Source organism: Eptatretus burgeri, chromosome 7 (genome assembly GCF_056783735.1).
Source record: "Eptatretus burgeri isolate ZD-2024b chromosome 7, Ebu_testis_v1, whole genome shotgun sequence".
Lineage (NCBI taxonomy): Eukaryota > Metazoa > Chordata > Myxini > Myxiniformes > Myxinidae > Eptatretus > Eptatretus burgeri.
In genome coordinates this window covers 63724682-63749959 of record NC_140967.1, presented here as the reverse complement: position 1 = coordinate 63749959, position 25278 = coordinate 63724682, and the positions used below count along the sequence as shown (strand labels likewise).

Below are 25278 nucleotides of genomic sequence, written 5' to 3'. Positions count from 1 at the left end.
TGACTGCTGGTTGTATCATTTATGGGTGTTCGACTACATCAGGGTCGCAGTGCTCCCCATAGATTAGACAGGAATGCTTTCGAAACTTGAATGTAAGTATGAAAAGTTTGTCAATAATGCTCTCGTTCCACACAGTGAAATAACAGAGATGGTGAGAGACCAAGCTTTTGTCCGACAGGAAGGTGTTGAGCTTTCTTACCGGCTTTGAGCTGTCGAGTGTGTATACAATTCTCTACCCATCTATAAACTGTCAGATTGGTGCTTCGCAGACAGGGTGTTGCATCAATTAGTGTGCTGCCCATCGGATGGATAGTGAGCCGGGGACCCATGTGCTAGCATTAGTTGGAGGACGTAAAGCTCCCACAGGAGTTTTGAACAAAGTATGCGAGTTACAGTGGGAATCTTGGCCAATATACAAATTCCTGCCCTAACCAGCTGCACTTGAATGTCAGGTCTGGCTTGCTGGTTCCTGATCTTGGGCCAATCTTACACTCTCTATTCGCCCTCAATGGCGCACTAAAATAGGACATGGCGTAAGATGATGATGATGTTGATGATTATGATGAGAGGCTAACAAAGCTCTATAACCAGCAGGGATTAAAACAGGAAAAGTTGGAAGCCACGTCAGTTGCTATTTGTCATTGGATAATTTGTGGTTGACCTCACATTCCAATTCTATGCCTTTGGATTGGGTGTGTTAGCTGAAAAGTGGTTTGAGAGGGTGTGGTGTGCAGGGTATGGCAGGGAATAGGTGGTTATACTAATCAAGTAGTGATCATGATACCTCTGTTTAGATGTCCTCCCCTATACCTCACCCCCTATCCTTGCTCTCATTTTTCCCCATTTCCTTTCTTCCTCCAGGTCACCTAGTTTGTCCCTTTACACTGCTTGTAGTGCATTTCCTCTCTCTCATCCAAAATTTGTACTGTTCTTTTTGTTCTGGTATGTCCTGGTCTGTTCTTTGTTTTGGCTCCTCCACGATCCTCGACTCTGTATACCCACAAACCCCAAATGTAGAGTTTGCCTTGGTGCAGCAACGAATTGCAGCTGGTATACCTCACCAGTGATCTTGCCAGTGCTCTTTGATTATAACACAGCAAATGATGGAATGGTGATGAAAAATATTTTTATTCCATAAATAATGACAATATTATCATCATACTAAAATAAGGGATGTATGTATGTATGTACGTATGTCTGACTGTTATAGAACCAAAAATGGCTCCCACCAAACCAAAAGGCCAATCTCCACCAAATTTTGCATATGTGCTTGCGGTACCCAAGGTCAAGTCGTGAACACAAAATAATTTTCCCCTTCCTCACACCTCTCTGCCAAGGCAAGAATGGCAACATCACTTGTGATTTTCACCTGTACACAAAGATTAGTGCAAGTGGTTCAACCACTGACCCCTGCCGGAGAGGGTGGATATTGAAATATTTTCGGCAGTGGAGGAAAAGGGAGTTACTATTACTAAAAGGAGATGTGTCTGTCCGTCCATTATGCAAAGACAAAGCAGGACCTTGAGCAGGGAGGGAGTATATTTACACCATATTTCGCTCCTTGCGGAAGCAGGTATTACTAGTCAGGATAAGGTGGAGAAGTAGAAGCACAGATGATCTGTCAAACTTTCTTACTAATCCTGCAACAGAAAATTAATGAATTAATTATTAATAATCGACGGTAGCTGTATAAAACACTTCGTAACACAAGCAAAAAACCTGTCCTAATGGATGGGTTAAGTCTACTAGAATTATGGACAGGATAATTTGCACAGAGTTATGTATTGGATAATTCCCCCACAATTGGAATGTCCTTTGTATAACCCCTTACACCATGAGTGGTGCTACGTCGTACATATTGTTGTGGATTTTAGAATTGTATCCGAGTAATGCATACAACATCCAGGTCCTCAGATAGTTATTTCCATAAATGCATGTTCAGACTAGACCAATCCCCTTGTCTGGTGGAATTCTAACTCTTTGATTAGTTGGAGAAGGGTAGAGAACAGGTTCCCTCTCTTTCTTATGGGAGAACCTGTTCCTCTTTACAACACGTTCATGATGTATGATTTTACATCAGTTTTCATTTTTGCATGAGCGATATTCATCGTTCGTGCGCGTGATAAGATAGCCGTTAGCCCAACGGAGACTCATTGTATTCCCTTTCCACCAAGACACATTGCCCTGGAATACACGATTTATTTACACATTTAATTGTGGTTATCATTTTCACATTGGACTTGCAGAAAATTTGAGTCATTAATCACACCGCAAGCTTTTCCTGAACAGTTCATTCTGACGGTCAAACACGGCTGTGGTCTTGGATCATTTACATCAGGACCCACCTTTTTCTATCAATGTTTGACACCCCGTTCAGCAGCTCTATGGGCTCTAACTGCCTCTTATTCGTATCGGGCTGAACAAAGAGGTGATAATTTCCCGTTGACGTTTTGTGAGCGCTTCATGTTTTCGCTCAGTTGTTCCGGCAAATGGCAGCTTTTTGGCGTTCTTCAAGTGCTCCAAATATGGCGTCGTAAGCCAGGCCTGTGTTAATTGGGAGTTGTATCTCGTTCAATGGTCAGGAGAGAATGACCACGAGAATTGATGGTTGGAGGTCACGTGCAGCGATACGCCAAAAGGCAAGCTGGATTTGGCTGAAGTCGTGCCTGAGGCTCCGCCCACACTGGTCGCCTATAAAAGGACAGCAGGACTGCCTTGTTTGCAGTTGGTGAGAGATCCTGATGACAGTTGGTCAGAGATCCTAATCAGAGCTGGTGAGAGATCCTGATGACAGTTGGTTAGAGATCCTGATGACAGTTGGTTAGAGATCCTGATGACAGTTGGTTAGAGATCCTGATGACAGTTGGTTAGAGATCCTGATGACAGTTGGTTAGAGATCCTGATGACAGTTGGTTAGAGATCCTGATGACAGTTGGTCAGCAATCCTGATGACATTTGGTCAGAGATCCTGATGACAGTTGGTCAGAGATCCTGATGACAGTTGGTCAGAGATCCTGATGACAGTTGGTCAGAGATCCTGATGACAGTTGGTTAGAGATCCTGATGACAGTTGGTCAGAGATCCTGATGACAGTTGGTGAGAGATCCTGATCAGAGATGGTGAGAGATCCTGATGACAGTTGGTCAGAGATCCTGATGACAGTTGGTTAAAGATCCTGATCGGAGTTGGTGACAGACCCTGCTGATGGTCGGTGACAGCTCCTTATAGCTCTAGACAGCTCTGACAGCTCTTGACGGTTGGGGTCAGCAGTAACGACAGTTGGTAAGAGTTGGACTGTTCCTGTTGGTTTTGCTCGGTACCTGGCACTTGGCATACCTGGTTATTGGCGTACCTGGTTCTTAGAGTGCCCGGCTCTTGCCGTAACTGGTTCCTGGCATCTCTGGCTCTTGGCATACCTGGTTCTTGGTGTTCCTGGTTCCTGGGGGTGACAACATGACGACGATTGGTGTTCGAGCCTGTTTGCGGGTGGGTGCATGGCAAGGCAGGGCACTGGCAGCGGAAACGAGCCAAGCTGTGAAGAGCTCATTTGGAGAGAGGTACACCAAGGCATGCTCACACATTTTGGGTTATTTTAATCTGGTTATGAATTGTGATAAAAACTGCACATGAAGGCACAGTATTTCAAACAACTTCTTCCTTGAAAGAGAGAAAGAGTGCTCTTGTATGCTTGCGTTTGCCCGTCGGTATAAAAGGGGAACTTCACGCTGCGTTACTCACCTGTGTTTCAAAACCGCATTCTCCAATGGATGCTAAATCATTGAATAAACCAAATCACTGAGGTTTCAGTCTTTCTGGGCAATCTACTTTGATTTTGTCCCAGAGGCACCCTGTTGGTTAGTTAGATCTCAGTCATGTTTCACACATGTTTGGCCTCGTAGAGGGAGGTTGGGCGTGGTGGTAGGTTAAAGACAGAACCCTGGAATTGATCCATTTTTTTTTTCACGAGGAAGTTCGTATTGTGCTCACAGTGACTGTCAGTGTCTTCACTGAGTCATACTGTAAGTATCAATTAAAATCTGACCCTTTAACCATCTGGAATAGCACGGTAAATATCGTGCTTGGTTACAGGTGTTGTGATGTGAATGCCATGGTCATCATATTTCTGCCTCAAATACCGTCGCTCGAATATCTCATGTTTCAAGTCTTTTTCAAAGACAGTCATGTTGGCTCTTGTCACTTAATACACCACCACATAAACAATCTTGGCAAGTTCTTCATTTCTATTTTTGGCAAGTTCTTTGTGTCAGTTTTGGCAAGTTCTTTATTTTCTTTGGTGTACCTCCAGAGTGCATGTCACGAAATATCCTCTGCAAATGCTGAACACACTTCTCTAGCTGGTAAAGTCCCAGAAATGTAATGAAATGACATCATGCCTCGACTGTGAGAATTACCTTGTGGTTTAAAAAAAAAAGTGGAATCACTCCTTAACTCAAGCCAGTGTCATTAAGTTTTTAGCGTCATTGGGATAATAAACAAACTTTTACCAATCACACTGAGCAGACTCGAAATTTTGTATTGTTTTGGGGGATGGAGATGGCCCAACCTTTTGAAAGGTGGCATTGCAATGTGCCCTGAGGGCATTTAGATTCAACCCAACTGATAGTTTCTCAAAATCACTGAAACAATAAACATCCTCTTATGTACATCTTTTTCATATCCGGTGCACTTCCAAAGTTCATCTTTTTATTTGAAAAAAAAAAACACCCCAAACAGTACAGGGAGGTGAACGAAACTGCACGTATTTCTCAAGGAAGACATATTTCCCCTACTACGTGTCCAACACTTGTCCCATCATTGTAGTAGCGCCTTGATGCCACCTGTATAGAAATCTTTGGGCAGGTATGAGCCGTTTCAGGACTCAGGCTTTGGCATCTTCATAATTTGTAAACTTGATGCCACCCAAATGTTCTTTAAGTGTCCCAAAGAGACTAAAATTACGAGCTGATAAGTCAGAACTCTAAGGAGGATTATTTTCATCTTCACACACCATTTCCACTGGAATAGTTGTGGTCACATTTGCCATGTGAGGGTGAGAAATTATTGTGCAGTAAAGTCACAAAGTCTGAGACAGCATACCTGAGTGTCATCAATATATTTCTTTGCTCGCTCAATTGTATAATAAGTCACTGTAGTGCAGTACTGTGCCAAAATGGTTTTCCCATGTTCTAACTATTCCACATTAATTCAATTGTGAAGGTCCCAAAACAAGCTTTCTGGCTACAGCTGCACCCCTTAAGTTTTTTTTTGGTGGAGGGAACTAAGAATATCTCCAGCATAAAATGATGAACTGTGATATCATCAGGTCTTCAAGAGATTATTTCGCTCTCTTGGTGGCATTCCAAAAGCTCTTCTACATTCCAAAATGGCCACATGAGTTTCCTTTTCATTAAACATGAATTGGTGCCTTGTTGAATTTTTCAAACATCAGGTCCACCTTGCACTAATCATTTTGGATTTCAAGTGAAAATGATGAATCATTTCCATACTTCTATTAATGGCATCCAATAATAATCAATTATTCTGAATTTCACTTGTAGTTATCTGGTGTTGAATGACAGCAGTTGGTTGCATATAAGATTTCTCAAGACCATTTATCAATTCAAGGTCATTTTAATGTGAAGGAGGTTATGTTTTCACGTCTGTCTGTTTGTTACTTGCAAAATCGAAGATTTTTCAAGTATATTGGTCATTCGATTTTGTCATTCTATCTGTTTGTCAACCGTTTACAGGTTACAATTTAAAACTGATTGTTATGAAACTTTTCCAAGTTGTAAAGGTAGTCTCAACTGAGGAGCTTATTGATTTTGAGGTCAAAGGTCATCTTGAGGTAAAATTCCTAAAATCGTCATTTTTCATCCGATTGACTTGAACTTCTTCTTCTTCTTGCATATGGCAGCTTCGCTGCCAGGATAGCTATCATTTCTTGGAAGCGCAAATGTGTCGCTGATGCAGTGCCCTTCTACTAGTACACACTGGTACTCATTTTGCCGACCTCGAAAGGATGACAGGCCAAGTTAACCTCCTCGTGTATTAATTCAGCGGCCAACGGGCTTGAACTCAGGACCCGAGGATCCTAAGCTGCCACCCTAACCACTAAGTCAACACCAGGCTCGATTGACCTGAAAATTAACCAGAATATGCATATTGCATCACTAAATTGGGATCATTGGGAACTATTTTTGAGATCATAAAGGTCAAAGGTCAAACTTCTAAAATCAAGTTTTTATCTGAAAAATCGTCAATTTTCATCCGGTTGGTTTGAAACTTAAACAGCAATTGCACAGCACATAACAGATTTGTAAACCAACTATTTTCGAGATCAAAAGGTCAAACGTCAACTCAAGGTCAAACTTCTAAAATCATCAATTTTAAACTGAAAAATACGTCAATTTACATCCTATTAACTTGAAAGTTGACCAGGATTTGTATAGTCCATCACTGAATTTGGAAAGCAACTCTTTTTGAGGTCAAAAGGTCAAAGGTCAAATTTCCAAAATCATCAAATTTCATCTGAAAAATAGTCAATTTTCATCCGATTAACCTGAGTATTAAGCAGCAATTGCAGAGTGCATCACTGAATTTGGAAACCAACTATTTTGAGGTCAAAAGGATATAATCCTCCAAAATGTAAACTCAAGGTCAAACTTCTAAAATCATCAATTTCAATCTGAAAAACAATCAATTTTCATCCGATTGACCTGAGCTTTGATTAACATTGTCAATTTTATCTTAATGAAATGGAGAATTTGATGTATCTATGGTAACCTTTGGAGGGAGGGGGTGGATTTTGACAGTATCATGCTCTGCACGAAGTCTTTTTACTTGCTAAATCAAAGATTTTTAAGTAAATGGGTCAATCAATTTTGTTATTCTGTCTGTATCTTGTTGTTTGTTTATCTGTCAATCACCTACAGGCCACAATTATAAACCAATCTTCACAAAACTTCATCACATGGTAGAGTTTGTCATAAGCAAGAAGCCTATTGTTTTTGAGGTCAAAAGGTCAACATAGGCCAAAGGTCAACAACTTACGGAAAATTTCCAAAATCCTCAATTTTCATCTGATTGACTTGAAATTTGAAGAGTATTTATAGTTCAGGTCAATGAATTCAACTAACCAATTAGTTTTGAGGTCAACTTCGACCAAAAGGTCAACAGAGGCCAAAGGTCAACAACAGAGGCCAAAGGTCAACAACAACAACAACAACGTGTGGCCCTAAATGGAGTTCTTTCATCCCCTCTTCCTGTGCAGGCTGGAGTTCCTCAAGGTAGCGTTCTGGGCCCTGTTCTTTTTCTGGTTTTCATCAATGATCTCTCGGACTCTCTGGAAAATCCTCTATTTCTCTTTGCCGATGACTCCACCCTCTGCCGTACCATCTGTCATCCCTCAGACCGGCAAGCAGCAGCTTCTTCGCTCACTGCAGATCTGGATAAAATCACAAACTGGTCCAACACGTGGAACATGTCTTTCAATCCACACAAATCTCACACTCTCACTATGTCTCTTCGAAAGGACCGTTTACAAAACCCCCCCATCCACTTTCTCAACAATCCTCTGGAAGAAGTCTTTTCTTTCAAGCTTCTGGGTCTCACTATCTGCCATGACCTTTCCTGGGAAAGTCACATTTCCAACCTTGCCTCAAAAGCCAGTCGCCGACTGGGAATCCTCCGTCGTGCAAAGTCCTTCCTCGGCCCTCTTGAGCTCCTGACCACTTACAAAGCTTTTGTCCGTAGCCTGATGGAGTACTGCTCTCCCCTCTGGGCTGGTGCTCCTGCCTCCCACCTTTCTCGACTTCACGCTGTCGAAACCAGGGCTTTTAAGATCATTGGCATCTCCCGCAATGAAGCTGAGTCTTTGGGCCTCTAACTCAATCACCGCAGGTTGGTCGGTGGTCTTTCTGTCTTCTACCGACTCCTCTCCAGCCTTGCCCACCCTGCTCTCTCTGCGATTTGTCCCAACCACATTTCCACAGGGCGCTCAAGGTCCGCCAACAACCCCCTTCTGGTAAAACTACCAAAATCACGAATCACTGCTCATCTTCACTCTTTCATTCCTCTTTTTTTCCCGCCTTTGGAATAAACTTCCTCACTCTATTCTTTCCCATTCTTCCCTCCAGGCTTTCAAAACAGCTGTTCACCACCACCTCTTATCTTCCCCCATCCAAATCCTCGATCTTTTCTACCCCCGATAATCCACCCAAGCCCACTTCCTTCAATTCTCCTGCTTTCCTTCCTGAAAGTCCCTGTAATGTCCATCTTCTCCTCGCCATGTTCCCCGTCCCATCCCCATCCCTCTCCCTTCCACAGTTCACCTGTGTCTGTTCCCCAATGTTTTGTCCCTTCCACTCCCACCCCTCTTGTCTCATGCCTCCTTGCTGTGAGTTGTGTGTTAGCTCTCATACGAGCCTCGACCAAGGTATACAAAAAAAAAAAAAAAAAAAAAAAAAAACTTTGGTGAGATTTCTAAAATCCTCAATTTTCTTTCCATTGACTTGAAATTTGAAGAGGATTTATATTTCAGGTCAATGAATTCAAACAGCCAATTATTTTGAGGTCAACGTGGACCAAAAGGTCAAAATAGACCCAAGGTCAACAACTAAGTTGGCGTTTCTAAAATCCTCAATTTTCATCCGATTCACTTAAAATTTCAAGAAGGTTTGCATATCAGATCACTGAATTCAACCACCAATTATTTTTGAGGTCAACATTGACCAAAAGGTCAAGATAGGCCGAATTTCTAAAATTATCAATTTTCATCCAATTCACTTGAAATTTGAAGAGGATTTATACATAAGGACACTGAATTCAACCAGCCAATTATTTTTGAGGTCAACATGGACTAAAAGGTCAACATAGGCCCAAGGTCAACAACTAAGGCGGGATTTCTAAAATCCTCAATTTTAATGTGATTTCCTTGAAATTTGAAGAGAATATAGATTTCAGGTCACTGAATTCATAGAGCCAATTATTTTTAGATCAACATGGACCAAAAGATCAACATAGGCCCAAGGTCAACAGCTAAGGTGGGATTTCTAAAATCCTCAATTTTCATCCGATTGACTTGAAATTTGAACAGGATTTGCATCGTCCATCACTGAATTGGAATGTAACTATTTTTGAGGTTTAAAGGTCAAAAGTTAATTCAAGGTCAAACTTCTAAAATGATCAATTTCAATCTGCAAAACAATCAATTTTCATCCGAATGACCTGAACTTTGATTATGAATGGCAATTTTAATCTTAATGAAATGGGCAATTTGATGTATCTTTGGCATCCTTTGAAGAGCGGGTGGATTTTGCAAGTATCATGCTCTGTATGACATCTTTTTCTTGTTTGTTTGTTTTTAAACAAGATATCTCAAAAGGTTGTGGAGGGATTTGGACAAAATTTGGTGGAGAGCTTCGGCATGTGACACGGATGAAATGATTAGATTTTGATGAAGATCTGGATCTGGATTTGGATCCGAGAAAGTTTTAAGTGATTCTTCCCCATTGAGAGATGATAGGGCCAAAAACGACAAATCGCAAGAAATCTGAAAAAAGTTGTGAACGGATTGAGACGAAACTTGGTGGATGGGTTGTTTAGCTGACAAGAACAAGCTGATTAAATTAACTTCTGGTCCGAATCCATATCGGGCCGAAAAATGGGATGAACGTAAACTAAGCTTGGCGGAGGTATGCGCTCTACCGAGTGCCCTTATAGTTGTACTCTGCATCATTTAAAACAAATAACTATTTGAGAACATGTATCACCAAATTGTGAGGGTAGTTGCTTGTGAATTTTATTTGCTTCCTTGTTCACTTCTTGGAACTCACTGATACAACACTGTTCTACACCAAACCTGACTACATTGGCCACCATCCTGGTTTTACCCAGAATGCTTTGACCATCATTGATGCCTCTTCTTTGTGGGGATTCAGATACTTAGTTACCACTGCATAATATTATTTTTGAAAGCAAACGAGGTTCACCTAACAGTGAGATGCAGTGAAAGCCAAAACCTTGTGGGTAATATGTGTCTTTTGAAATGATGTATCAATGCTAATGAGGTCTTTTGCGCATGTGCTGCTTGTGTATTTTCATTAACTCACTTCTGCTGGCATGGGCACTTTTAACCTGCCCTTGCTTGGAAGAAATGTGTCAGTCAAATAGTCTTTTTAACATAATTCTCATCATTTGAGTGAAAGAATAGCAATTTTAAAACGGCTAACCATAATTGTTGTGTTCCTGAATGTAAATCAAACTCACAGAATTATAGGAAATATCTGTGGATGAGACGGAGAGGTGTCGATTTCCTCTAATTTCCTGTTAATACTAGCAAACGTCCTCATATCAGTGGATATATAAACACACACACACACACACACACACACACACACACACACACACACACACACACACACACACACACACACACACACACACACACACACACACACACACACACACTTCTCCTTTTAGCAATAGGTGAAAAATCTAGAATATTGAAACTTGTGGCCCCAGAACCAACAATATATATATATATATATATATATATATATATATATATATATATATATATATATATATATATATATATATATATATATATATATATATATATATATATATATATATATATATATATATATATATATATATATAAGCCTGGTGTTGGCTTAGTGGCTAGGGTGATGGCTTGGGATCCCAGGGTCCTGAGTTCAAGCCCCGTTGGCTGCTGAATTAACACCAGGGGGTTGACTCAGCCTGTCATCCTTCCGAGGTCGGCAAAATGAGTACCAGTGTACTGGTCCCGGTGTATGCCCCGGTAAGAATAGGTGTACCATATCCCTGTGTGTCGTAAGAGGCGACCAGGGTTGGCGTCAGGAAGGGCATCCGGCCATAAAACATTGCCTCAAGAAAAAGCCCAACCCCTGCACAGCAGGGAAAAATGGCTGTAAAAACGGTCATATATATATATATATATATATATATATATATATATATATATATATATATATATATATATATATAAAACAGCCCTCGCAGCTCCCAACCCCACCCCCTCCCAACATTAATAATAGTAATTATCTTTTTTTAAAAATTTACCCTGTACATTCACAAGTCCCAGATATGACCTTGCCATCGGTGTTCAGAAGCACCCAAACCAGATACGGTATCTCCCTCAAGGAAGTCTACCTGACATCCAGCTCCCACATAAATATAGCCGGCACAAGTTTTGTGTATTTTCACGTTGCGAAGATGTCCTGCACTGAAGAGTTGGTTGCCGTAACTTGGTAATGACGCACAGCATCGTCTTCTCAATTGCAGACATCCATTAAATAAATCCGTCAGTGGTTTGTGTAGCACACTCATGTCCACTCGGGTCTTGCACCACCCCACGTAGTCAGGAGTTTGCAGGTCAGGCAGCTGCCCGTTCAGAAAGCTGAGAAAGTTCTTCAAGTCTTTCATTGTGCAGAGATACCCCTTTCTCTCAGGTGCTTTTGTAAGTATTTTTAGCTTCTTTTAGAAGCTTTGTGAGCCATTTTATGTTGCAATCCCTGTCTTGTACACATGCTATACTTTACGGTGCCTCGAACATCGTCGTTATTTAGGGGTGTCTGCGAATGTGCATTGAGCATTCTGGGGCAGATTATGTCATTTCGACAGTTGCATATTACACAGTGACTCTTGTTACAGTTTTATAAAATATTGCTTTTATAAACTCATTTGGATCGTTCAAATTGCTATTTTAACCTTCTGGATTATGCATCTGCAAAAGTTTTTTTTTTGTATACCTTGTCAAGGCTCATATAATAAGAGCTAACACACAACGCACAGCAAGGCGGGCATGAGACGAGGGGTGGGAGTGGGAAGGACAAAACAGTGAGGAAGAGAGACATTAGGAGATCTGTGGAAGGGAGAGGGATGGGGCGGGGAACACGGGGTGAACAAGATGGACATTACAGGGACTTTCAGGAAGGAAAGCAGGGAATTTGAAGGAGGTGGGTTTGGAGTGGATTAACGGGGGTAGAAAAGATCGAGGATTTGGATGGGGGACGATAAGAGATGGTGGTGAACAGCTGTTTTGAAGACCTGCAGGGAAGAATGGGATTGAGCAGAGTGAGGGAGATTATTCCAAAGGTGGGATAAAAGAAGAATGAAAGAGTGAAGGTGAGCAGTGATTCGTGATTTTGGTAGTTTCACCAGAAGGGGGTTGTTGGCGGACCTTGAGTGCCCTACGGAAATATGGTGGGGACAAATCGCAGACACAGCAGGGGGGGCGAGACTGGAGAGGAGAAGGTAGAAGACAAAGACCACCGACCTGCCTGTGGTGAGAGAGTGAGAGGCCCAAAGACTCAGCCTCATCACGGAAAGTACTCGTGAATGTCCTATGGTATGTGAGTACCTTTGTTTTCTGGTTTTAAAGCATTTCTCTTCACAGGGAAATTGATTCAAAATTCCCCAAAATTGTACCGAAATGAAATTTTCTTTATTTTATAACAATTTTATTTTTTAGGATATTTAAATTAGTTCAGTGACCAGATCATAATATTCTTTAACTGCCACCATTATTCCCACGTCTTTGTGGGGTTGGCCGGACAGAATGGTTCTGGCCCAAGTCTTTCACGAACCGGATGGTCAGACCTGATGTTCTCCTATAAGGAATTTAGAATTTGCATCAGGCTGCCTTGATAACTTAGCTCCTCTTCACGAAAACAGAGAGTTCTTTACTGTACACCAATGCATCAAGTGCTGGTAAACTGGTTATCCGGCTTAACGTCTTCCGATGGATGGTGAACATTGATGTCTCGATGTCTCGCCCTGCATGCAAAACACCAAGATCACAATTTATAGCTCTGTCAAGTTTCATACCCAGACTAGACATCTCAGAGCCTCGAGGTTACCCTGCTCGCTCTGAAGCCAGATCATCATTATGCACATGTTGAAATAAATTTCCTAATGTACACAAACAATTTTTTTTTATTAACACAACACAAATGTGATACCTTATGTGATCACTCATGTGATTTTTCTTATAGAATCAATGGAGGTTATGCATTATAGTTTATGACAATTAAGTTGGTCCATTAAACATTGATTTATAATGCACGTTGAGGTTTCTTTGGAATTGTTCCTGTAATGCTTTCAGACAAGAATGACTGGAGATTTCAAACATATATTATTACATAAATAATCTATGGGTAAATGCATGAGAAAAGTTTATTTTATTTTTTGAAGAGTTTTAAAATGCTGACTGATCACTGCCATTTGGTGCTCATGCTCAGCATAGAGCCTCTTTGTTGTCACAGTTGTGAACAATTTTTCACATGACTTTTAAGTTTCAAATTGACCTTTTTTGGCAAATATTTAATCTCAAATTTGCCAAACTTTGAGGTCAATGGCAAAGATACCTCATATTTAATCCCCAGTGCTTGCTTTAACTGTTTCGTGCATTAAAGTGATGGAAATCCTGAATTTAATGTACAAATGTTCACATTCATCCACAACTCTAAATATCTCATTACAATAAAGAATACTCGATATGTATATTATTCTTTATATCCTGGCTGTAAATAGGCATACGCATAAAGTTATTAAATGATTACAGTTCTTGTGCTGAGTTCATAATCATGTGAAAGAGGGGGGGATTTTAACTGGGGCAGAAAAGTATTTTTTAAGCTTTGGGGGATATAAACCCCGAATAATTGGTGGCCATAAAAATTAACTTGAGTATATCTTTGAGTATTTTCAAAAAATTTATGTTTGGTCAAGTGAACGTTGGGTATGAGAAATTTAAAGTTGAGGTCCATCGAGCCCATAGTACTTTGCAATGAGAAAAGTCCTAAAAAGGATGATTTTTACCCTGCAGATCTGACTTGTTTATTTCAGTGGTATTTATTGTTTTCATTCATCAACATAAAAACAACACAGTGTTTTATCCTGTTCGAAGTTTGAAAATGAAGATCCATAATGATCATGACACTTTTTTTGACATGGAATGACAATGACAGAAGTAAAAGCCCATTGACAGACTACTTTATTGTCTCATGGGACTGGGCATGCTGGCAGTGAAGGGCCATTAAATAGGGCTGGCAGTTGCACCATTTTTGAAGGGCCATTATCAGGTTGTTGAGCAGCAAAATGTACCCGCTGAGATGCCCAGGGCTGGATTGGGGCTTATCCACTGTGGGCGGACGTTGTCATACTGACATCATTATGCTAGATAAGTTATTTGGACAAGGAGAGGACAGCAAAATAAGGCACACTCCTGAGTATGTGCAGGTTTTATCTGCGAGCAAGTTATGCAGTTCAGCTGTTTTGCTTTGCTTTGCAGATAAGAGTGCATGAAAATATGTGATACATTTTATTTTTGAATAGCCATGGATGGTGCAAATGCAAATAAATGTTTTTAAAAAACCTAAAATGAGGTACAGGTAAACTTTTATTATTCCATAATTACTTTTAGTAATCCACTAATGGGAATAGAATGGGCCTCATCAGAGAAAAAGACATTGATCTTTTTTTAATCAAAACGTAATGTACGTAAAATCCACCCATCCATTGGGACCATACTCAATGCAGAGAGTTGGTGCTGCCAAAGCAGTCTCCTTGGCTATTGGGCACAATCCTGGACAGGTCACTACTCTGACACAAGCTGGCACTCATTTTGCCAGCCTCAGAAGGATAACAGGTAGAGCTAACCCCACCTGGTATTAATTCAACAGCCAAGTGGGATTTGAACTCAGGATCGTAGGATTCAAAGCCCACCTTGCGCTGTCAGTGATGGGGAATATTTTGATTCAGACAAAATCGTGGTTCGTAGGAAATGTAGATTGTGATCAGAAATCCAAAGTAAGAGTTTAAAAGTCCTTTTTCTCAAGACTGTATGGGTTAAGGTATTCTATGAACTCTCTAGTTTGAGAATGTATTAGCTTCACGATTTTTTTTTTCATTTTAATTACTCGTTATTTTGGATATCGTTGAGTCTTGTAATCTAAGCAGGTTGCCCAAGCCTCACAGGAGACTTGACTTCCTGTTGTCAATGGTGTAGCTGCAAAATACGCACTTAAAGTGCATGTACAAATTAATAATTGAAGGTTAGCTCTTCGTTCTAAAAACAATGAGTTCACTTGGGTTGCATCCTATGACCTGCCTTTTCCTGTAAATTTTGCAAAATAAATAAACTGCAGTCACTTCAAATTGACATTTTTCAGCTTGTTCTCTGCAGAACAAAGGACGATGATTCTTAATGACATGACGTGCCTAATCAAAATTCTCACCCACATTTGGTAGCTTGGGACATTCACTTTCACTTATCAGCTGACATTTTCTGATAATATAATTGAACTGCCCCCTGGTTTTCAGAGAATAAGCTACTCTCATCTCATGATTAACTAGCTGTGGAGTCAGTTACATTACTGTAAATATTGCAAATTATCACTGCATGTATTCGTGACCACCAAAAGGACTGTATAAATCATGAACCCGAACAGCGTCACCACTTGTTGGTTGTTCTTCTGTGCTAGAGCAGACGAAAGTCTTCACAAAGGCCAAAAGTTTGCAACAATGCTCAGAATTTTTTCAATCTTGTCTGGAAGGATAGTGCACTTGCCTTTGAGATGTCCAGTCTGGGATCGATTCTGAACTCGAGTATTAAAACTTTCACACTGGTGCTTGTTGGGTAGGGCAAAGCATCAAAACGTGCGTCGTCCATCAGATGGGATGTTAGGTTGGGAGCCTGTCTACCTGCATTGATTGATGGTGGATGTTAAAGATCCCACAGTGCTTATCACAAAGGTTAGGCAATTGTTACCAGCTCCCTGGCCAAGTTCCAACTTCCTGACTTCATGTTTATCACGCAATGCATCAGCAACATAGCTTGCCTCAATAATGATGCAACCAGCGTTTACTTTAAATCAGAGTTTACTTACAGTGATTATGTTATTGAATAAAGGTCGCACATGCGTTTGCTATTAATAATAATTTTTTCCCCCATATTTAAAGTGATGCAACCATTTATTTGTATGGCTATACTACATACTTTATGCAGTGAAGCTTCTCCTCTGCTATCTGCATTTAGTTTGGTCGAGCTCTTTTTAATTGAGAGCTATCATCAGAGCCTGCGAGTAACTTTTTTCCGATGAAACCGCTGGGGAGAGCTAAACCAGCAGCATCGGGTATTCCCACCTCCCGCCCCTACTCCCCCAGGGAAGCACATGCTAGTAGTATATAATACGGTAGCCGAGTATTTGTCTATTGTCTCTTGAGATCTTTGTAATTCTCGTTAATGCACTCTGCGGTTTTCTAATGTCTTTGCTCAGCATGTGATTTATGTACAAGCTCCACTATGAGCCTTAGATCAATGTAAAATTTAATAATAGTGCAAGAACACATAAGAGGTAAATGTGATTGTTGAAATTCATGCATATTAATAACCTTTACTTTGTATGATGTTCTTTGACATTACTTACTGGTTTTGCACGATTTCCTCCTCTTGATTTTGAATGGAGCCACAAGTAATTGGTCTTTTAATATATGCAAAAGGTATCCAAATTCTGTTTCTATTTCATGCGATGTTCAGGTGGCAATAATTATATGAGAGTCGGTACGAAGTTAATGCCTTTTTTTAAAATATAATTACAGTTACAATAAAAACAAGTGGTGCCAGGCACAACAAATCCCGCCCATTAAAGGCATAAAGTTATTTTGGGGATCAAATTTGAATTTGATACATCCTTAACCTGAATGTTGATTATAAGGAATAGAATAAGGAATATTTTAGTCTTAGTTTGAAGTGAATTAAACCATTTTTGATGAAGTTATGAGCGAAAAACGATTTTGACCTTTTCGTGACCTTGACCTTGACCATTGATCCAATTGGACCCAAAAGTTAATGGGGTCGTCCAAGGTTCATTGCCCACCTGTGGATTAAATTTGATAGTGTTTGCTAAAGCCGTTTTGCCGTAAAGTTGCTAACAGACAAACAGACAAACAAACAAACCGGACGATTACAATATCCCGCTCCCTCCCTCCGGAGGGGGGGTGGGGGTGGGGGCGGGATAATAAAAACTCGATATATGCGATCACAAAGCGATCACCAAGGGTACATCTCCCCCAGCCGTTGGAGGCTTAATCTTGGCGATTGGCCGTGACTTACCCTTGGCTCATGATCCAATGATGGCCATATTTTGTTCAGACCATCATATGACCTTGACCTTCAACATTTCGGGACAGAGTGTAGATTAATAAAATGTGTCTCCATCTACAGTCTATCCACAAAACACATCATGAAAATCGGAGGAACATTATTCTAGTTATGATCAAAAATGTGTTTTTTGTTAATTATGTCACAATCCAAAAAAGTAGGTTAAGGACGCTAATCAAATATCAGGTGCACAACTTCATTGCAGATCCACTATTATGATGCAAAAACATCTTGTAAAGCCAAGCGGTTTTTGAGATTACGCATTGGCAAAATTTAGCAATGACAAAAAATGCGTTATTTATTTCAGACTGCCAATTGACCTTGACCTTTAACCCAGAGTGGTATGATGTAAATTAAGTTTAAATCTAAGTGATTTAGTGAGGGCAATTCTGTCCTGATTGGACAAACCTTGGTCGAATTTTGGTGAAAAATGTTACAATGTCTATAACTCGGTCATGACCTTAAAATTATATCAAGTTCAGAAAAATTGTAGTCAGTCCTGCATACTTTCTATTCACATGATTGATGAAACATTTAGTTCCTAAAGTCCCAGCCGGCTCCGAGATAAAGGTCGGAAATTGATACAGTTTGGAAATTTGGAATGTTGAGAGTTTAGGAAGAAAATAACATAAAATAAAATAAAAAATTCTAAATGATGGTTTAATACCAATATATTGGTCTAAGAAACTCTGTTATGCCATTAAAAATTGGGGATGCCAATTGTCTAAACGTACCCTGCAACAGCAATAAGCTTTTCTCCTATCCTATAGAGGGAGCCTTGATCATATGATTATGGTAACTGACATGATATGTTAATACTTTTTCATTTCCAGATTTCCAAACGACCAGACAGTGATTCACCCTCTTTGTGGAAACCCTGGCGAACTCATTGGGGCAGCAAAGATCCTGTTCTTGGCCCGAGACAAACAGAGTCAGCTCAAGTGATCCCAACTGCCAACAGACTTTCAACTCGAGCAAAGAGCACAACTCAGGATGACTGCGAGCCATTAAGGCCTCTTGAAGAGAGGTTCAAGAGAAATGCTTGGCCAGAATTATCACTAGCCCAGCACTCATGGCCTTGGTCTTTACTCTCAGTCAGACGCAAGCAATCCACATGTCAGCATCTCTCCAATGAGCATGAAATGAGGCAAGAAAATGAGGATAAGGGTGGTGGAGGATTAAAATCGTCAGAACCTCAGACACCTGCATCAGATTGTGAGTCCCACAGCAACCATTGTCACATCAAGACCGCCACAGCAAAAGAGCAGCTATTTTGTGTTCCATTAGATGAATCACGCAGTGAAAGTGGGGTGTTAACCACGAGGCTCCAGCGCTCATGGAGTATGCGTCAAGCTTGCGACCTGGGCTCAATTGAGCCAGGTAAATCGACAACAAAGCTACAAAATGTGGAGACAGATAAAACTGTGAAAACTATTATTACTAACGAAACTGAAAAAGCTTTAAAGGACACCACTGCCAGAAAAAGATCTCTACCCTTACAGCATGAACTTATTATTAACAAGCAATATAATCTCCGTAAAGTATCAAATGAACCTCAGGCACTTCTCAAAGAAAGTTTTAACACACCATGGCTTCCAAGTGCTGTTTTTCCTGAGCAGGGAAAAGTCTCAAAGAGCACGTGCCTGTCTGAATCTGGCACCAATCGGCAGCGAAAGTTTATTGCTCGGTCTCAACGTGCTCAAATTCGACCCTTGCAGCATTTGCCATCTGATGATGGTGCAGATTCAAAGTCGCCTGGATATGAGGTCCAAGGGTCTCCAGTGTCAACAATTCCTTGTTCTCCCACCTTCAGCCAAAATTCCTCCATCACCTACCATACTCCAAAAGAGCCCATGGATAAAACTTTGGATCAAGTAATGACTGGCAACTGTTCTTCCATATCTCCAGAACCTAACACACCTGGCGGTACCTCCAAATTTGAGAAAGCCCGAAACAAAACACCTAAGGGGTTGTTGACAAGGATACGTCCTAAGTCTCTCAATTTTACTGGCTCCAGTTTTGGACTTCAAAAGGATTTGTCTGTTCATAACAGTGGGCACACCTTACCCGGCTCCACAAAGCACTCACTTTTCTTTGGAGACCCATGGCTCCCAAGAGTAAACCACGATGACATTTCTCAAACTCTCAGCCCTACAGAAACCCCTTCTCTGCCTTGTCGATTAAGTAAGGTGGGTTGCGAGTTCTTTTTTTTTATTTCTTAAAAATCTTTTGTGTTTTGCTTTTATTCGGTTTTTATTTCATTGACCATACTCTTCTTGTTCCTACTTCTAAAGCTGTTTTTACATTTTCTTCATTCAGTCAAATAGTCAAAGGCGTGTCTCTTTGGAATCAAGGCCAATGGAGCTTCGCAGCACCCAGTTGTCAATGCCAACACAGTCGACACCAAGTACAGCTTGCAAGGAGAACGACGAGGAAAATTGTGCAGGCACCCTTGTATGGGTCCTGCCATCCAAAGACGTCTGTGGACCACCCTCCATGAATGAAAGGAATACTTCAGTACAAGTTTGTGGAGTAACCATCTCAAATTCAACTTCTGCCTGTAATGAGAGTGACGTACAGGTCGGTTTGCTCAACAATTAAAAAAGAAAGTCAGGTTCTTCATGCTATTATATGTAATTTGGAGATTTTTGTTCCTTATTTTGCTTTTTGGTACAAAATACCTCATTATTGTATGCTATAATTTATCAAGTGAGGTCCCTTATCCAAACTATGAAATGCTACATTTCCTCCTGTATATTGTGCTGAGATAATGCAATTGGTGAGCCTGTGAGAATGTCCTAACTCCAAACTGTGCTCAAAGATGGTCATTGTGACCTTGAATGCCGCAATGAAATATCAAAAGTTCCTGTTTGCTATAATTTGTGGTCATAGTCTTGGAGCGTATGAATTCCAGTGCAATGCACGTGATAAATCTTGGCTACCCAACAAAAATCATTTCTACTGAGGTCCCTGAGCCTAAAATGGTTTGGTGTCATTTGGACATTTGAAGGATATGATAATTTCAAGGTCATTCAGAGGTCAGGTAAGACATGTCATTTTTCACTGTGAATAGATGGAATGTATCAGATATAAAGACGTCTATATTAGTGTCATCATCATCATCATCATCATCATCATCATCATCATCATCATCATCATCGCTGTCACTTACAGTGGCAGTGTCAACTTTTTTCTAATCATAATCTCCAATCATAGAACATTTGCACAAGTCTGTACATCACATGTTCATTTTCTTACATGAACAGTGATTTGTTGCGCAGCAACTACGACCACAGTTGCATGATGTCACGTGCAGTGAGCCGATTTCCTGCACCACTGCCATTCCATCGATGATGAGGCAGCAACGGGACCCAGATCCCTGTCCATCGGTTTCCTGCTCTGCATCAAGGTTTGAATCCCAATACTCAGACAAGCTCTCTCGCCAGGTGATGAGGTTGCTTTTATATGTACAGGCAAGGACTTACCATTCTAGGGCAAAGGCAGCTCCTGAGACACAGGAAAATTCATACGTTCCAATGTCCTTGGCAAGGTCAATATCTGGACGTGACTTTGCAGCTGTGGCCAAACGAGCAAAGAGCAAGCGATTCTACTTCAATTCAACAACTTCTTTTCCAACCTTCACATGACTTGGTTTCCCCATCGGCTTCCAAGTACAAATCTTAAGTTGTTTCTTCCGATCGAAGAAGTTCTTATCTCCATTGATCCGTTCATTCACGAAAGACACGTAAGTTTCTTCTCCAGCCTGGTGTCGTCTCAGGATATCCTCTGTGACTTCAGTAAGGACGACACACTTTGTTGTCATCATGTTCATAAAGTACGTCTCCTTGAACGTGAAGGGATTGGTTTCTTCAGTTGCATTGTGTAGAAGTCTGCTAACTTCTCCTGATGATTGGTGATTGCTAGTGAGAGATCATGATGTTTTGATTCGGACTTGCTTACATTAGCCATGACATCAGCTTCTTCAGCAAGGCATGCCAGTTCTGAGGCAACAAAGAAGTATTTCTCAAGGGTGTTTGGCCCTTGTGTTATGCCTTTGAGACCACCCATGAACTTGCTCCATTGCCTGGTCAACACCGAGATTACAAAAGACGTGGCGGCCAGACTTGTTCATGCTGAAATTGCCCTCTTCGAAGAAATACCATATCTCTGAATCACTGTCTTTCAAGTGATACATTTTAGCATTGTACTCAGGTATGTATTGTGCATATTTTTAGGGGTTCTGACCAAAGAAGAAATAACAGCCGCTCAAGAGAGTGCAGATGTAATTTCCACAACCACTCTCGTGTGGCACAGCTGAGCTGCAGTAATGTCTGCACCATTTCTAGGTAAACGTACACCCATCTGAACTTGGTCTAATCTTTGGGCTTCTCATCAAATTCTTGCAGCTGTCCTTTCCGTTTAGATGTCTCTACAACGTGGACCATTGACGTATGAGCTTTTTTTTAAATTTCTGCTTTCTTTAGAATAACATAATAATGTATATCTGTACGTGTTTAGAATGAGTTTTGCACGATTATCATGTCATACAAGGACAGCAAACATCAGTAAATGTACCGTGATGCCATTGCTTTGGAAAAGGCGAGCCAGAGTTTCATAGCCTTTGGTGGTTTTATGGTACCTGACCTTTGTTGACCTCTAGATGACCTTAAACTTGATCTGTGCAAATGGCACCAAAACTTTTCAGAATCAGCCGAAGCCAACAAAGATATTCCAAACCTGCTGACGAGATTTATCACACAAGTCCTACTGAAGCTACTGTTGTGACACATAGCACAGCACTATCATTCATTGTGCCCGTGTGTCCCATATTGGTGAAATAAGTGCAAGGATTGTATAAGAGTGCATTGTCTGCAGGAGATTTACGCACAAATCATTAATGTTGCCATTAAATGAGAAAAAGGAGTTTCTTGTTCAGGAGGCATCTAACTTGCCTGTGAGCTATCTATCCTCAGTTTGATCCCCAATGGTAAGTGCTGTTCTGAAGTGGTACCAGCAAGGTGTGCTGCATTGTAGGGAATCATGCCACCTTTCAGATGGGATGTGAACCCCATTGTCACATCCACATTTAGGTCATGGATGTTAAAGATCCCACAGTATCGTTTGAAAAAAGCATGTTGGTGTTTGCTGGCACCCTGTCCAATCGTTTTTGCTTTGAATCAGTTGCATAATTAGCACTACCTGCTTTATATAGGTGAATGCTGAGCTGTGGATGTGGCACAGCTCTGATGGGCCAAATGACTTTTCTCCAAATCTTTACCATGTTATCTGTAACCTCGTGTCGCTGATCTTTTTTTTTTATTTGGCATATTAAATTTATTATAAAAATTTGCTTTAATTATTTAACATTGAAGTAAAAAAACATTTCTTGCTAAACCAACAGAGTACGTCATTTTGTGACATTAGCATTCACATCTGTCCATTACTTGACTCAAAAGTTATTAGTTTACACATATTATTCCTCTCTTATTTAGTCTGACAGAGGAGACAAAATCACCCCTAAAGGAAAATATGTTTACTGTGATATGTATGCAGATACCACAAAAATGCCAGGCTCCCCGGTGCTCTCATTCCACCAGCAGCTCGCCCAGCCCAGTTCCTTGCAGTTCTTTCTCCTTTCCAGACACACCATGCCTCAGTCCAAGCAGTGATTTGTCTACTCCTGAGCTGTGCCACTCCACCTCCATCATCAACCCAACATATCCAAAGGAGGGCCAAGAGGATGCACTTCGACACGTACCTCTTCATCATCGACGTCGCCCTGTCTCCGCTATGGTGCTGCCAGCTTTGCCATCACCCAGGAGCCCAGAGGTAGGAATGAGAACTGAGAATCTCCATTTTTCTTTGTTTTATACATCACTGTTCACAATAGAAATTGTTGCGCCAAAAAGGCCATGTGCATTTGGTTTGTAAAAGGGGACGTCTGCATATTCTATGCGGCATACACAAACATGGTAGAATTTGATCCCCTCTCATTTGTCAATACAAAGTTTAGACACATGGAAGAGGGAAGTGACAGGGTAGAATGAAACGCACTGACAGTGGGTCGGGATGACAGCACACCTTTCTTCTCCATCTCTTTCCTCATACATAGCATAAGAAAATTCCCAACTCCCACCTTCCTGGAGGAGTTAGGAAAATAAACCACTCGAGTGCAAGTGCAGTTTTGGGGAAGCCAAATTTAAATATACCACATTCATCACAGTTCTGCATTAATGTATACAATCACACTTTTTCATCAGACATCCTTGATTCAATTGCTCAGACTCATGCCTGCAGCCCCTTCCCCTGCTCTCAATCGCCCATGCCTTTGTGGTGCATCGGGACAAATACATCACCTTGGCAATTGAATCTTGCATAAACTGATACAAAGTGAAAAAACGCTTTTTTAAATCAATACCACAATCAGCAATGAAAATGTGCTAAATAGCTCAGAGAAGATTATGCGTATTGGTTGTGGTACCTTCCCAAAGCCCACCATACTCCCCTTATACGCACAGCATGAGAAATTATTTCATGTCCTGAGAAAATCATTTGGGCTAATGACTGATTGGTCTTATTTTTAGTCACCTGTGATTTTTTTTTTTCGCGAGAGAGAGGTCACCTTTTTAGTCACCTGTGATTAGGCCAAGCTTTGAGAACCCCGTTGGTTAATCTGTCCATATATAAAGCCAGATATCACCTGGCTCAGCCAGGTGACAAAGGTCGAGGCCAACACTAAAATGGGTATGCCAACACTGAAATGTATCACGTAATTAAATAATCAAATGCTTTATTTTCACCTGCACCAGGTGGCCTCTCCAGAGCCAGTCACATCTGGTGATGAAACAGTGAATTCAACCAAAGTCAGAGATCAAGATGTGCATTGTAAGGGTCGGCTTAGTCGCCAGCGCCCACTTTCCGTACATGGCATTCAGAGAAATCGTGATGAGAGCACTCAGGTGAGAAGCACACCTGTGTCACGTGGTTACCATTGTTAATAGTATTTCTCTGATATTTGTGCAAGGCTTGATGAAAATTCGAAACACAAGCCTTAACACAAGGAGACATGTTCACACAATGTAAAGGAAAAGATGAAGTCCAAGTGTTTTATCAATGCATCAGCAGAGGAGCTCATTTCGAAATACTTTGGGGGAGCATGCATATTACATTGGGCAGACAGCAGAGCTTAGAGGTAGCATACTTACCTACTGTATGAGCTATGTACTCCGGGTTTGAATCCCAGCTCAGTTATACAATGGTGCTTCATCCGGCTGCCTCGCTGGAGCTGGTTTGCATTAATGAGAGTGATGGCCATCGGAGTAGTCCTTAAACATCGCTCCCTCTGCGCACACCCATTGTCTGCCGGGGTACTAAAAGGTGCAAGATCAAAATTCCTTCCTTGTTTGAAGGTTGCTTCAGTCACACCCTGTGATGGAACAAATCTTTCCAAGAGGCATTCTCAGCCATAAAGACATTCACAGTTTTGGTTTCCCTTGTATCCATGTTTTGCATTACAATGTCCTGAGTGTGTAACGACAATCCTGCTTTCAATGTTTTATCTGGTGTAGGTTTGCGTCCCAAAAGATAAAATCAATTTGTAAACCTGTTGTCCTGCATTGCAGAGTCTGACACGATCGTGCACAGATAGCGCACTTACAGTTGAGCTGTTTAGTCTGGTTCGATTCCCGACCTGACTATAAACTGTCGGATTTTCAAGCAGGGTGTTGCATCACAAGGTGTATACTGTCATCCTTGTCTATAGACTGTCGTTCCTCGGATGGACATTAAGCTGGGTACCCTGTCCACGAGAATGAGTTGGTGGATGTAAGATATCCCACAGTGTCTTTTGCGAAGAGTAAGCGAGTTATCAACAGAACCCTGAACAAATTACAAATTCCCGCCACATGTAGTCAAAAGTCAGACCTGGCCAGCAAGTTCATGAAAGACTTGGGCCAAAAACTTTCTCCGGCTGATCATCATGTTAGACTTGAATGTCATAAATCCAGTGGTATTACTTGAACAATGTTCATATTTGGTATTGTGTTATGGCCATACAACGCCCATCAGGA

At 41.0% G+C, this 25278-nt stretch overlaps 1 protein-coding gene across 4 annotated transcripts in view; it reads left to right on the top strand.

The window, feature by feature from the left end:
• Positions 1-25278, top strand: part of ARHGEF4 (Rho guanine nucleotide exchange factor 4) — a 105644-nt gene that overhangs the window by 19589 nt on the left and 60777 nt on the right. For 2 of the 4 annotated variants that reach the window (XM_085888817.1, XM_085888814.1), the window contains exons 2-5: positions 18043-19398; positions 19529-19789; positions 22763-23038; positions 24019-24168. In XM_085888817.1, coding sequence (XP_085744943.1) covers positions 18043-19398; positions 19529-19789; positions 22763-23038; positions 24019-24168 — 2043 coding nt within the window. Of the gene's footprint in view, positions 1-3326; positions 3558-18042; positions 19399-19528; positions 19790-22762; positions 23039-24018; positions 24169-25278 lie in introns of those variants that run through there. The other 2 variants (XM_085888815.1, XM_085888816.1) reach the window with 2 other exon arrangements.